The following is a 13,213-nucleotide window of genomic DNA, read 5'->3' as shown; positions in this document are numbered from 1 at the left end:
GTACTGCTACAGTATTTGGTTTAATTAGTTTCCTTAACTTTTTCATTACTGTCTGGGTTTTTTTTTGTTGTTTATTCTGTCTTTTTTATGATGTATAGTTTGAAAAGAAGCATAAACCACGTTCTACTTCAGGCTCTTTAGGCAGCATAAGAGTGGACCGTGTTCATGCAGTTCTTTTCAAAAGCAACATAAATGTGGAACTGTCAGATACTGTGGATACTGTACTATAGGGGAGTAGGAACCACAAACCATCATTTCTGTGCTTGTTTCAATCATGTAGTTCTGTACAGTTCAGGTTATCATGAAATTATGTATTTATTTTCTACTTTAAATGCCTTTGGCTTTGAAGTGTGATAATAAATGTATTTTCTTGTCATTAAAAACCACAATGCAGTGCTCTTATAAGAGCTGCAATCAATGGCAATACAAACCTTCCTTTTTCAAGGAATGACAATGATATCTGTTGTGTTAAAAACTTTCAATTTCAATGCAGCATTAGCATGTGAATTATCAAGATCATATTGATTATCAAGCTGGTTATCAAAAATCATATTTTTATAATGCACCGTTAGAGAGGAGCAATTTTGCTATGAGCTTAATTTATTGAGTTTTGTTCCCTGAAGTGCTCAGTTACAGTTTTAAGGAACTACTACATGCATTCTTCTTCAGCGTTGGCTCTTCAAGTGTCGCTGTCCCATAGTGAAGCGCATGTAATATTGGCTGGCTTTGAAAGACAGCCAGCATGGCCTTTTTGAAGAAGTCTTTTTCAAAACCAGCTGCTGTCTTTCTCAATATGCGTCAGGACTGGAGAACCCTGAGTGATGCCTGTTTAGAATCTTACTGGACTTTTGCAAACCATCTGGCATCTCCTTGACTATGCTTTGCGATTTGGGCACCTGGTGTGCAGAGACTCTTAAGCTTTTTGCATGGCTCTTCTAATTTTCCAGACCTCAGATTTTCCTGAAATTTCTCATGTTCCTTAACACTTTGAAAACAGTTTTGTAGTATGTTCTGGTAAGGTTTTGTTTGTTGTCTTTTGTTTGTTTGTTGGGTTAGGGTTTTTTTTGTTTTTTTGTTTGTTTTTTTATGTAGATAGTTCAAAGCTTCCAAATGCTTTTACAAAACCAAAGCCTCCAAATAAGTCTTTATGTTAAGAATAAAACAAGTATAGTACTTATAAATGTACTTATGCAGTACCTATGCAGTTTTCTGGTGAAAATTCTACAGGTCTTTGGTAACTAGGAATTGAAATATCTTGCTCATAAGCCTTTTATAGATATTTGTTGTCATAGAAGATCTTACATGCTGAGATAATTAGATTAGCCTTCCTGTAATTTAAACCAATCAACTTTTTAATAGAAAACTTGAATTTGCTAAATTGAAAATGTGCACAAGAGGGCAGCATAAGAACTTTGAATGTTTTAAGTCTGCGTGAAATTATACAGACTTCATCTGGAAAAATTAGAATAATATGGGCGACGGTTTGTTAATTTTGTTTGACATGCTTTCACCTTTTTTTGACCTTTTATATTGTCTTCAATATAATTTTAGATCAAATTATTAACTCTAGATGGATGATGTTTCTTCTTTTGAAGTTCTTTCTTTGTAAGTTTCTAATCTTGCTTTTAATTGTGTGACATCAAACTGTGAAGTCTGTTTCTCGTAGAAGCTTTTTGCTTCTATGAGACTATTTTAATGATATTTGTGCGTGATATTATGGAGATCATAATACTTTATACTGTGAGTTTTACACAGGCAGTTAAATTTTGTTTATCTAATGAGACAGTCCTGCAGAAGCTGTTGTAGTAGCAGGTTCACTGTGTTGGCAAAAACAGTTCTCAGTAATATAAGCCTAATAAATAAAATAAAATATTGCAAGGTCTCAAGTGGTTTCCAGATCATGTTTAATATATTATAAAATTCTATTGTAATATAATACTCAGATTCGCTTTTTAAATAGTGTATCTTTTCTTAAATATAATTTTGAGGATGTGTCTTGAAAATGTTCTTCGAATAACTTCCTAAAATTTGAGTTAGAATTGTTATTATCTGTAGATACATTAGTTTGATGATTCTTCTGTAATTGCTCATATTTTTGTGTTTTAAAACACTGAACTTTGTCAAAGTCAGGTGTTCGCTTGCTGAGATTGCTACAATAATTATTTACTTGCCATAGCTATGGTGAATTCCTTTATTGCTTTATGTGATAAAATCCTTCTGCATCTCAATAGCCTTTTCTTCCTTCCCCTTAAGGCTTCATCCCATCACTTTGCAGCTCTGTAAAAATCAGTTTTGAAGCACTTGAAGTTAAGCATTCAGAATAAGATGAAGATCCTGAAGGCCTTCAATGCTTAAGTAACTATCCTGGGATTCAGGATTTTTCTTTGGGCTCAACCTTCCCACACCAGTACATTTCTTGCAGGCCCATGACAAAGTATAAACCAATCTTTGCAAGCTCCAGTGTGCTAACTGCAATTTTGCTAGACTTCCAACCCACTGTTACTAGGAATGTGCAGAAACCAAGCTCTCTAGGATGAAAATCTCAGGACATCTTACCAGTCAGAGCTAAATAAACACAGGAACATCAACACTGTGGGTTAGATGCCCAGTTTTGGGCCAAATATTGGCTAACAAACAGATGCAGAGCACTGTGGACTTATATGACAACCTTCCTGTTTTGCCATTTGGGTGTAGTAGCAAGTCATCAGGATCTTAATCCTTCCAGCTGTGCTTTGAAATCTTTGTTAGCTGTGTTGTCAGTGACAGTTGTTTTCTTCACTCTGTTATCAACAAAAGGATGAAATTAGATGAAATTATTGCCTGAATATTCCTCTTTGGGTAGTCTTTTTCAGACTGATGTTTGGACCTCTGTGCGTCAGGAGGCAGCTTTTCCCCACCTTAGAAACTTAATTAGAAACATTAGGAATTGATCAAACTTTTATTTTCTGTGGAGTGCTTTGGCACACTTTGGAATAATTTTAATGTAATTCAGCACTTCACTCTGAGATAGTCAGTATTTGATGAAAAATATCAGAAATAAAACTTCTGCAGTAAGACGCACTACTAATAACCTTATAACAACCTCTATGCTTCAAGTTCTATTTGGTGTGGAGGCAGAATTTTTTTAATATTATTGTGACAGTAAAATCTGTGAATGTGGTTTTGTTGTTAACTTGAAGGAATTTTATTTTTTTATTATGTATTTGTTTAGAACTCTTTTGTAGGTCTAGTTGAGACAAATCTGAATTGCAGAAAGCTGAATAAAATTTAGATACTAGCTTTTATTCTTTTAGAATGTGAATGTGTCCTTTATATTTATTGTGACATTTTCATATGAATTCCCTTTTAGTGAGGAAGGTAATGTCATACAAATGCATATGAGATTTCAGATAGAATAACTTGATATTTCTCTGACCTTATTTAATTTTGAAACTTGATTATTAATGAGAGACATTTTTCCATATTTTTTGATGGAAGAAAAAAATAACTGGTTTACTGTTACCAGTTTTAATCCAACCATTTGAGACCTGTATTTAGCATGTATTTTAATACTGTATAAAATTATATTGAAACAATACAATTAACTCTGGAGAAATGTAGAAATGCAAGAAACTAGTTTTATGGTATTTGGTATTATTTTTATTAGGTCATGACGGTGCAGTTAACTCTGTTGGCTGGAGTCATGACAACAAGTGGTTGGTTTCTGCTTCAGAAGATAGAACTTTAAGGATCTGGTCAGTCTGCAATAGTGAACCTGCCCTAATTCTGGTAATTAAAAACCCTGTGAGTTTTGTTTCATAGAGGATACTGTTTTGCACTTTCACCTACTTCCATTTTAACAATTCTATAGAATCACAGAATCACAAAATAATTTAGGCTGGAAAAGATCTTTAAGATCCTTGGGTCCAACCGTTAACCCAAGTCCACCACTAACCATGTCCCTAAGAGCCATGCCTATACATCTTTTAAATAACTCCAGGGATGGCACTTACAGACTGATTTTCAGACCTTCTGAGTGGTGGTGATTCAAATTCCCACTATGATCTGGGTGGTATCCATTGACTTCAAATTAGTCTTTTATTGTGACAATTTATGGGAAAAAAAAAAAAATCAGTCTCTAGACAAAACTGTTGGGCATTTCTGGGAGTTTTAGTTTTATTGTCTGCTCTGTATATCTTATTTTCATTGGCTCAGCTCTACTTGACTTTACAGTCTGCTCCACAATTCAAATGGAAGTTTAGATTATGAAGCTAGATTATATTAGATTCAATTAGATACTATTAACTTTGCTGCCAACTAATTTAAGCAGAAAAAAACCCCTTTATTTTTAGATTAATAGATGTCAAAACCAGGAAAGGCTTAATGTAGTAGGTTAACCTCCTGGCATACAATCAGGATGGAAGGGAGGCTATGCATTAACACCAGGAATCTCAGACAAAAAATATTCATAATCTTAGAATCCATTCTTACTATTTTTCTTTGTATTTCAGGGGAAAGAGAAGTTCCATAAGACCGTACGCTTTGCACAGTTTTATTTTGTAGATTCATTCATACTGCTGTGTTGTGGAGCTGAATTTCAGTTACTAAGTTTCCATCTAGACACAACCAAGGATGACATCAAACGGTGAGTAAAATTTCTCAGTAACAGACTAGTGAAAGATCTGGGAATCTTTGTATGGTGAGGTGGGGTGAAGGGCAGGAGTTTTACAGAAGAAAAAAAGTTGAATAAATAGTAAAAGCTAATTGTAAAAAGGTCTTTGTTCTGGCATAATAGAAAAAAATTGAAATATGAAATAATTTTTCATTGTGCAATTATTATTTGCATTTGGTGCAAATACAGCTTTACTATTACTATTGCCATTTGGGACCTTCTGAGCTCTACCTTGTTGTGCTTGTTTACATCTTAGTATGCATTAATGTCTTATGTTTGAGAAGTTGTTGCAAATCTTCCTTTTGTGGGAATATTTCTATATACTTCTTTCAGGGACTCCAACATGACATGACTGTTTTCTTCCTTCTCTGTCAAATGGAAGTAGATCACTTTCATAATTTTTGCTGACTTTCCAACTGTTATATTGTGTCTAATTTCTTTTCTTATTATCCTCTTTTGTCATTGTGTTTCTTCATTGTTAGGTATCCTTTTTTTCCTAACTTGCGATCAGTTATTTTATTAAATGTCTGATATACTTTTCTATTCATTTAGTTTATAATTGGAAATAAAACTGTATCCTTCTACTAAGTTTATCTGCTTTTCATTTGCTTTTGCTGATTTTCAGCAGCATTTGTGTATATAAGACTTTTATTACATTCAAAAAAAATATATGCGCATGTATATATGTATATGTTTAGACATAACAGTGTTTAATAAAACCTTGAAGAGATATTTTTCTTTGTGCGATAGTATGACTTTATATTTTTAGTGGAAGAACAAACAGAATTAAGGTTACGACCTTGAAGTCTATTAGCTGGTGTTGTGAATGGTGTGTCCTATCTGTTCATGTTATTAAGTAGTATTGTCCTCCGTCTTTAGGTGGGAAAAGCTGGTCTATTTCCTTGGTAGTTTTGCTGCAGTACAGAAAACCATAATAAGCACAGGCTTAAATATGTTTTTGAGTAGGAGTGCTTTTCTGGATTGAGGCAGGAACCTCATGGAACTTCAATGAAAATTTAAGCATTCATACAGGAAAAAAACCAGAGGAAAAAAATGCCAAATTATAATACACTTTAAAAATACACTTTTTTTTTTAAGGATAGCAATTCTTTCTTATTTTGAAAAGTAGCTAAGGATTATGATCTAGCTTCTGTTTGTAAATTCTTCAAAATGATTAATTGTGGCATTCAGTCACGTGCTTGGTTTTATAGTTAATCCACTGTAATTTGTGATTCTTTTCCTTCTGTTTCTGGTCAAAATTCTTAATAGAGGTTGTTGCTGTGGCTCTTACTTGTATTATTTTAGTCATATACTCTGTTTGGAATAGTAGTAAAACAAATAGACTGAAAAATTAAATATAAAGGAATACAGAATTTCCTGCTTTGATTTTGTAGTATATACATTACATTAGGAGGGTAAAACTAATAGAATAAAATGAAAGGAAAATACTGAAGTACAGACATAAGTTCTTTTGAAGGGATTCCCCTGCACCCTCCCGCCCTCATAACTAGTTCAACAGAGATCTCATGTTCTGAAGTGCTTACCCTGTAGCAAAGTGTAATAGTGCAGAAGGAACCTGGAACCTGGAAGGCGCAAAAAGTGTTTCCTGTTCCTACCTTTGCTTGAAATCTGTTCCTGGCCCAAACAAACAAGAGACTGAGGCAAGGAACTGCTTCTCTCATAACCGTTTTTAACTCTTAAAATTATACAGGCACTCATGGAGGAACTTAGAAAAAGAAGACAGAGAACAATATTCTGCTCTTCTAGATCCCTCCCTCTTCTGTTTACTTTAAGTTCTAAATGGTAATTCAACATTATATTTTCCTTCAAATTGTGGGGCTTAGGCTTTAATAGGGAACTTTTATTGTAGTATATAATGTGCTGGGTCTAGATATCTCCTGTTTTAACAAATACCCATGCCTCATAGAGGAAAGTATCCACGAAGCTGAAGAAAATCCATACTGCAGTAATTGTTGTGGAAGACTGGTCTGAATTACCTTCAAGGTAGTTCAGAAACTGAAGGCACTATGGAACTTGATGTAATTGTAGAATGCACTCAAGCAGTTTTGCAAAGATTTGGGCACTGAACTTTTACTGTGTTCTGTGTTGCTCCAATTGTTTTGGTAGAAGCACATAATATCCTGGTTTAAAGCTATTAAAAGTATGTATGTAAGATTGTACTTATAGCAGAATTTTGTTATTACGATGCAATCAATAATTCTTAATGCTTTAACACTAACGGAAAAATATGCAATTAGACTCTCTTGGTTATTAGCACCAAAAGACCAAACACACAGTTGTAGACATTACAATGAATCTATAAGTCAGTCTGAGACCTGGTTATTTAGATGTATTAAAAAAGGTCTTAAAGCTTAATTTGCTCTCATGTTTCCTTGTGAATTCCCTCCAGTTCATGTCCCAGCATTTCCTTCTTTTATGGAACACTACATAATTCCTGCTGTTTCTTGCAGCTCTCTCATTCAGTCTTCTGAGTCAAATTTGGAAGAGTGCTTGAATGGAACTGATTCAAGATGCTAGATATAACCCCAAAGCATTCTTAATTAGGACATGACAATGCACTCTGGCCAACCAACAGATGGCTGTTGTATATCAGAGGTGAAAAGAGTACAATGACAAAGCATATAATTCTTTCTTTATGCAATGTTCAGAGTAATTTAAATATTAATTAACTAAGCATCACAAGAACTTAATTAAATAGTTAAATGTTGATTCAGTGTTAAAGATGAAATTGAGATGTGGAAATAAGAAAATGAAGGTTATATTCCTTATTAGATTATTTAAACATATCCTTATTTATAAATGTTATGGAGGATATCTATTGTAGAATAGACTAAATATCTCCTGACTTCTGCGTCTATGATTAATCTTAAAATGATTCATGACCGAAACAATTTTCTTCACCTTCTCGAAAACTACTAACTCCTAATTTTCCAGTAACATCAGTAGTTGTGCATGCTAATGTGAAGTGCAACTGTTTGCGTCTTCGTTTTTTTAAATTTAAATTCTTAATTACTTTTGTGTCATGTAATAATAAGAAGAAAAGATCTGTGGGTTGTTACTTCATTTTTATAGTTTTATATGTTGCTTTAAAGATCAGCACGAGCAATTCAAAAGGAGTTTAAAAAGGAGAAACAGTGGCTTATAAAGCCATTGTATTTAGCAACAGGTTGTAGTAATCATACATACAGTAACGGAAGGAATGGTGAAATATCTACTGTAATGAAATGGGAAAGTATACCGGCACATATTATAGATAGATAAAGCAAAGGTCATGGTAAATAGGTTTAAACTTTAGCATGCTAATGACGTGTAGGATAGTGTTTGTTTCAGGTGCCTCTAGGAAGTTAACGTTCAACAGGATAGTTATTTTAGTGCAAACTACTTTAAGCCAGTTTAAATGACTTTCGGCAGGGTAAATTAGACCAGAGGAAGCATCCTGCTGTCTTCATTAGATTGTTCCTATTATCTCAGCCAGCTTATTTAAAGTTAGCTTGGATATCTTTACTCCAAAATCAGTTGTTTCTGAAGTCTAGAGCAGTTTAATTTTATAGTTTAATTGAATACTTATGGAAACCATAAAAGGTTTAAATTGCAAAATGCTGTATTTTACATTCTGCCTCACCATCACTGCTGAAGTAGATTTAGTGTCTACCTAGAAAAGCTCAGGAGATCATTGTTTGAGTGTGACAGAGAAAGGCAAAAGCAAATCATAAACTTTTTTCTTTTGAACTGATCCAGGTGATAAACTTATTGCTTTTGTCAAATTATCTCACTTTTGCAAACTTTTAGCACTGTTGGAAAGAAACAGTATTCCTGCAAGTGTATCATGCATGGACTTTTGTATTGTCATTAGACAGGCATGTTGAAATGGGTATATAATACTTACCATTACATTGGAATTATTTTACTGTCTAGAAGTGTCTGAATTTAGAATACAGTGTAGAAATTCTGAGTTGTTGTGGTGTGTTGGCAGCTAAGCAGTCACCCAGTTGCTCACTCATTCTGCTCTCAGTCGTATCCCCCAGTGAGACGGGGATGAGAATTGGAAGGGCAAAGGTAAGGAGAACTACTAGGATGAGGTAAAGACTGTTTAATAAGTGAAGAAAATAGAGAAAGAAAGAAAACGCCAAGTGATGCAAAAGTAGCCATCAGCAGACCAGTGCCCAGCCAGTTTCCAAGCAATGGCTGCTTTCAAAAAATTCCTCTGCCTTCAACATTTTCAGTAGAGATATAGAATTATTTCAGTGTTTCATGTTGATGGAAGATCTATCTTATGTATGTGAATATCATGTTTCTTTTCATCCAAGAGAGTTTTGTTACCAATTTTTTTTAGACTTCAGCAATGATTCAAAAAGTCTGTGGCTTTAAGTTTTCATAATGAAAGAAAGTATTTTGATTTTCTTTGTGATTCCACTGGGAGTTTACTGGGGGCCATAAATCATAACTTATTCCATTAACACTAGCATTCATTCAATATTTTTTGCAGATACAAACAAAGAAGTGTTTGCAAATTGGTGCAGAAATTTCCCATGGCTTCAACAGTGGAGATTACCAGCCTTTCAGCAGTTAATGATTTCTACTCATGTATCCTTTGTATTTCTTATTTTATTTGTAATTATTTGAACTCAACTATATGGCAACAACTTCAGTTAAAGAATTAGCACTTGATTCTTTACTACTCTTTTTCTGTTAGAGTAGAAATGCTTTTTTTTGTGATACTGAATTTCAGATTTTTTAGGACTATAAGATATTTGGTGCTGTTCATTGAGTGGTAAATACAACTGAGTCTAAATATCTATTTATCTGTCTTTTTGTCTATCTATATGCTTTCCCCCCCTCTTAGGTCAGTTTAACTTTAACACAGAGAACTGTACAGATATTGTGCTTACAGCTGGGAGCAATCGGGCCTTGGAAGTTTTTGACCTCAATGCTGGCTGCAGTACAGCAGTGATACCAGAAGTTCATACAAGATCAGTCCATCAGATCTGCCAAAACAAGGTATATAATTTATTGGATATTATTTGTAGTACCACTAGAATTCCATCAATAAAGAAACTGGAGGCTAAAAATATAATTGATAGCAATCAATGAGAGTTTTTTATATCTTGAGGAGGATGGGCAAGGTCGTAAGTCTGTCTAATAAAGGCACCTAGATTTCATTTGTTCTCTGCTGGAAAGCCGGGAGTGGTGAGAGTGACTGAACAGGCCTGCTATTAGGGACGTTCATATTACCCTTTGCCTCACTTGTGCCAGAATGTAATAGTGTAGTTCAGCAGGAACTTTTCCTTATGTAACTGTTCTTCTCTAAAGTTGAATCTGAAGTCATCATGATTTATTCTGAAACTTCAGAAACAGCAACCAAAAAAAGAAAGAAATTGCTCAGCACTGCAATAGAATAGGTGACTTAAAAAGCTAATCCTTGCTCTTCTTTTTATTTAACTTGAAGATTGATTTGATTGTTTGGAGGTCTTCTGATACCATACATACTAGAATGCCTGCTGCGTTAGGTTTGGCTGAGCACGGTTCCTCATTTCAAGTTGGAAAGTCCTTGCTTTTGTGGGTTTAAAACAGTTTCTTATTACTACTTTTGTGTAACTGTTTGTGGATTTTCCTGAGATGTGATCTGGTAAAACACTTAAAATTGTGCTAACTATTTCAGTACTATTTGTAACACATATAGGCTTAAAGATCTGGCTTTTCTTTTTGCTTGGTCAGCTTTGTGGCTTCAGGTTATTTAATCAAGAAAAACTTTGAAGCTGTGGGCAAGTATTCACTTCGCGGGGAAAAAAACTAGAAGCATGTGGTATAGCAAAAAATAAAAAATTGTTTGTTTTTTAAAATTATAGATCAAGGTTCTTTATTTTTTTCAAATATATAAAATCAATACTTTAGATCAGTCAATAGGAAAATTACATACCAACAATTTTGTTACAGTTGTATAGTTTAGAACTGTTAGAGTCAATCAGTGCATTTACATTGAGATCGTGTGCTAGAATATTTTGTAGACATAAAAATATGTAGAGTGCTATGTGTAAATTACATCCTGTTTAAAGTGCAAAACACATTGGAATCTAAGGTTAGTCAGTGATGAGGCATGCTGCGATAGAAGCAAATCAGTGGAGTGAAACAGTTGATACTGAAGATCCAGAGCCTACACTGTAAAATTTATGAAGGCTTTCCTTTGGACTAGCCCGACTCTTGTCTTGTAGACTGAACACTCATTAGTGATTGAGAGAGAGATATGTATTCTTAAAGTGCATTTTTTTTGTTTAGATTCATGCAAATCTTGTTCCAACACTATTTTGCAATGCTACCTGGACAGTGGTGAGTGGGGATGATCACGAGATATGTTCTTTAAATTATGAAAATAAAGAAAATTATTTAGAACGTCTTGTGAAATACTAAGGAAGATATGCTCTGATGAAGTGCATAATCAGAAACCTGATTGCAAATTATGAAATGCATAGGTGAACAGCAGTGACATTCTGTTATTTCTGGTTTTGGTCAGCAGCAGCTGTAAGTAGGCGTATATAATTCGCAATGTAATTACTTAAATTTTAATTTGTTCTTTTGATTTGTTCTAGAGGTTGTCTGCAAGAATTGGCAAAGTCTGAAATTGATCTCAGTCTTCAGTGTATTTGATTAAGTTTATTATATAATTTGGAATATTTTCTATTCACAGCAGACATTGTTTGATGTATAATAGAACATAATAATTCTGAATCTTCTGCCAGAACAGCTTAGCAGGAAATATAGCACACATATATATGTATTATATATTCATATAAAATACTTGGTTGCAGTCTTAGAAGAAGGTGGGGTGGAATATCTATTTTAATGGATGTCTAATTCCTGTTTCCTTTTAGAATTTTCGTACTCTAAAAGTGAAAATGTATTTAGAAGTTAGCAAGTATTGCTATGTCTGTGTGACTGAATAATCAAGAAGCCCTTCTTTAGCTTATCAGAATTTGCAATAATTAGAGTGAAGCCAGAATAGAATTCTTTATGATTATTCCTCTTGAAATCTGCCCAAAATATACTGGCTAAAGTCATAGGGTTCACCCACCCTGCCTCAAATTCTCTGATGACTGTAGGTGGTCAGAACCAACACTTCACATTTAGTAGAGTATAGCGCATCCTTTGTTGCTGTGACAGCTACGAGTGTGATGGAGCATTGATTCAGCAATGGTACGCTACAGATGATAAACCACCCTACTGAATCATTACTTGCCACAGTTTATCTATCCTTAGTAAGAGTGTGCTGAATCTTCCTGACTGTAATTAGGTTGTAAAATCAGAGAGTACCCATTCCTGAGATACTCAATCTGCAGCCAGATTTAAGTACAGTTGATGAACACTGGTCCCTTATCTGAAGCTTGAATTATGCAAGGTAATTTCTATTCTTATTAACATTTTGTGAAATATTGCAGATGAACGTAGAGTATGTACTCACACACTGTACTTACATAGAATAAGTACACAGAATATTTGCTACCATACTTAGGTTACCGAAGTCCAGGAAAGGAAACCGCAAAATATATGCCTAGCTCTTGAAGCTCCATATATGATTAAAACTTTCACAATTACATTGCTTGCAGAACTTTAGGCATTATGCTGCTTCCTTAGAACCTCTATGATCTTGATTTTATTGAGCACATGAATGTTTATTATTCCAAACTTCAGTGTTTTTGTTTCCTTAAAAAGCATTTTGGCACCAAATTCCCCTGAAGTGCTTGAGACATACCAATGCAATCTTGTTTTTGTATAGAGATTCTACCAGCAGTAACAAAACTAGTTAAGCATCCATTCTAAAGGTTTTAAGGCTGTGTCCCTAAAGATTAACTTCCAAATCCACCACCAGAAAGCCGATTTGATTACTCTGTTCTTTATTACTTTCACTTCCTCATCACATGCACTTTCAGGTTCATTTCCTATGTTTCCTAAACACTCCTCCCCTATCACAACATAACCTTCCTTATTACTAAGGAAGTATTACTAATTGTGTCCTTATTACTAGTTGACTGAGAGGCACACAGTATGGTGTGTTCCAAATTACTCTTGTGTTGGCTGGTTAATGGCTTGTCAAGCAAAATCACTTTTCTTAATGACTGTGCTGGTTTGAATTTCTGTCTGCTAATTTTTGGTTTATAAGTATCTTGTAGAAATGTAGTAATCATAAGACCTTTATCTCTCTGTCAGATTGCATTTAAATAGTGAAGCAGGTTAAAAAAATTCTCGATGGGAATCAACAGACAGGACAGTTGCATAAGAGTAATTTCATCAGGAAACTGAGCTTTGCACCTTGAATACTGTGTTGCATCTCGAATACTGTGTTCAGTTCTGGGCCCCTCACCACAAGAAGGATGTTGAGGCTCTGGAGCGTGTCCAGAGAAGAGCAACGAAGCTGGTGAGGGGGCTGGAGAACAAGTCTTATGAGGAGCGGCTGGGAGAGCTGGGGTTGGTTAGCCTGGAGAAGAGGAGGCTGAGGGGAGACCTTATTGCTCTCTACAATTACCTGAAAGGAGGTTGTGAAGAGGAGGG

General features: G+C 34.6%; 1 protein-coding gene across 14 annotated transcripts in view; it reads left to right on the top strand.

Moving 5' to 3' along the window:
• WDR27 (WD repeat domain 27) overlaps window positions 1-13,213 on the top strand; it is a 117,548-nt gene that overhangs the window by 22,247 nt on the left and 82,088 nt on the right. For all 14 annotated transcript variants that reach the window (XR_008449226.1, XR_008449228.1, XR_008449227.1 and 11 more), the window contains 4 exons: window positions 3,647-3,768; window positions 4,491-4,624; window positions 9,159-9,256; window positions 9,549-9,670. Coding sequence is in view for 11 of the 14 variants with exons in the window: in XM_054063238.1 (XP_053919213.1) it covers window positions 3,647-3,768; window positions 4,491-4,624; window positions 9,159-9,256; window positions 9,549-9,670 (476 nt within the window). In the remaining 3 variants the exon portion in view is untranslated. The remainder of the gene's footprint in view (window positions 1-3,646; window positions 3,769-4,490; window positions 4,625-9,158; window positions 9,257-9,548; window positions 9,671-13,213) is intronic.

The sequence above is a fragment of the Cuculus canorus genome, chromosome 3 (assembly GCF_017976375.1).
Source record: "Cuculus canorus isolate bCucCan1 chromosome 3, bCucCan1.pri, whole genome shotgun sequence".
Classification (NCBI taxonomy): Eukaryota; Metazoa; Chordata; class Aves; order Cuculiformes; family Cuculidae; genus Cuculus; species Cuculus canorus.
The sequence above is the reverse complement of the archived record's forward strand: the minus strand, read 5'-3'. Positions and strand labels throughout refer to the sequence as shown.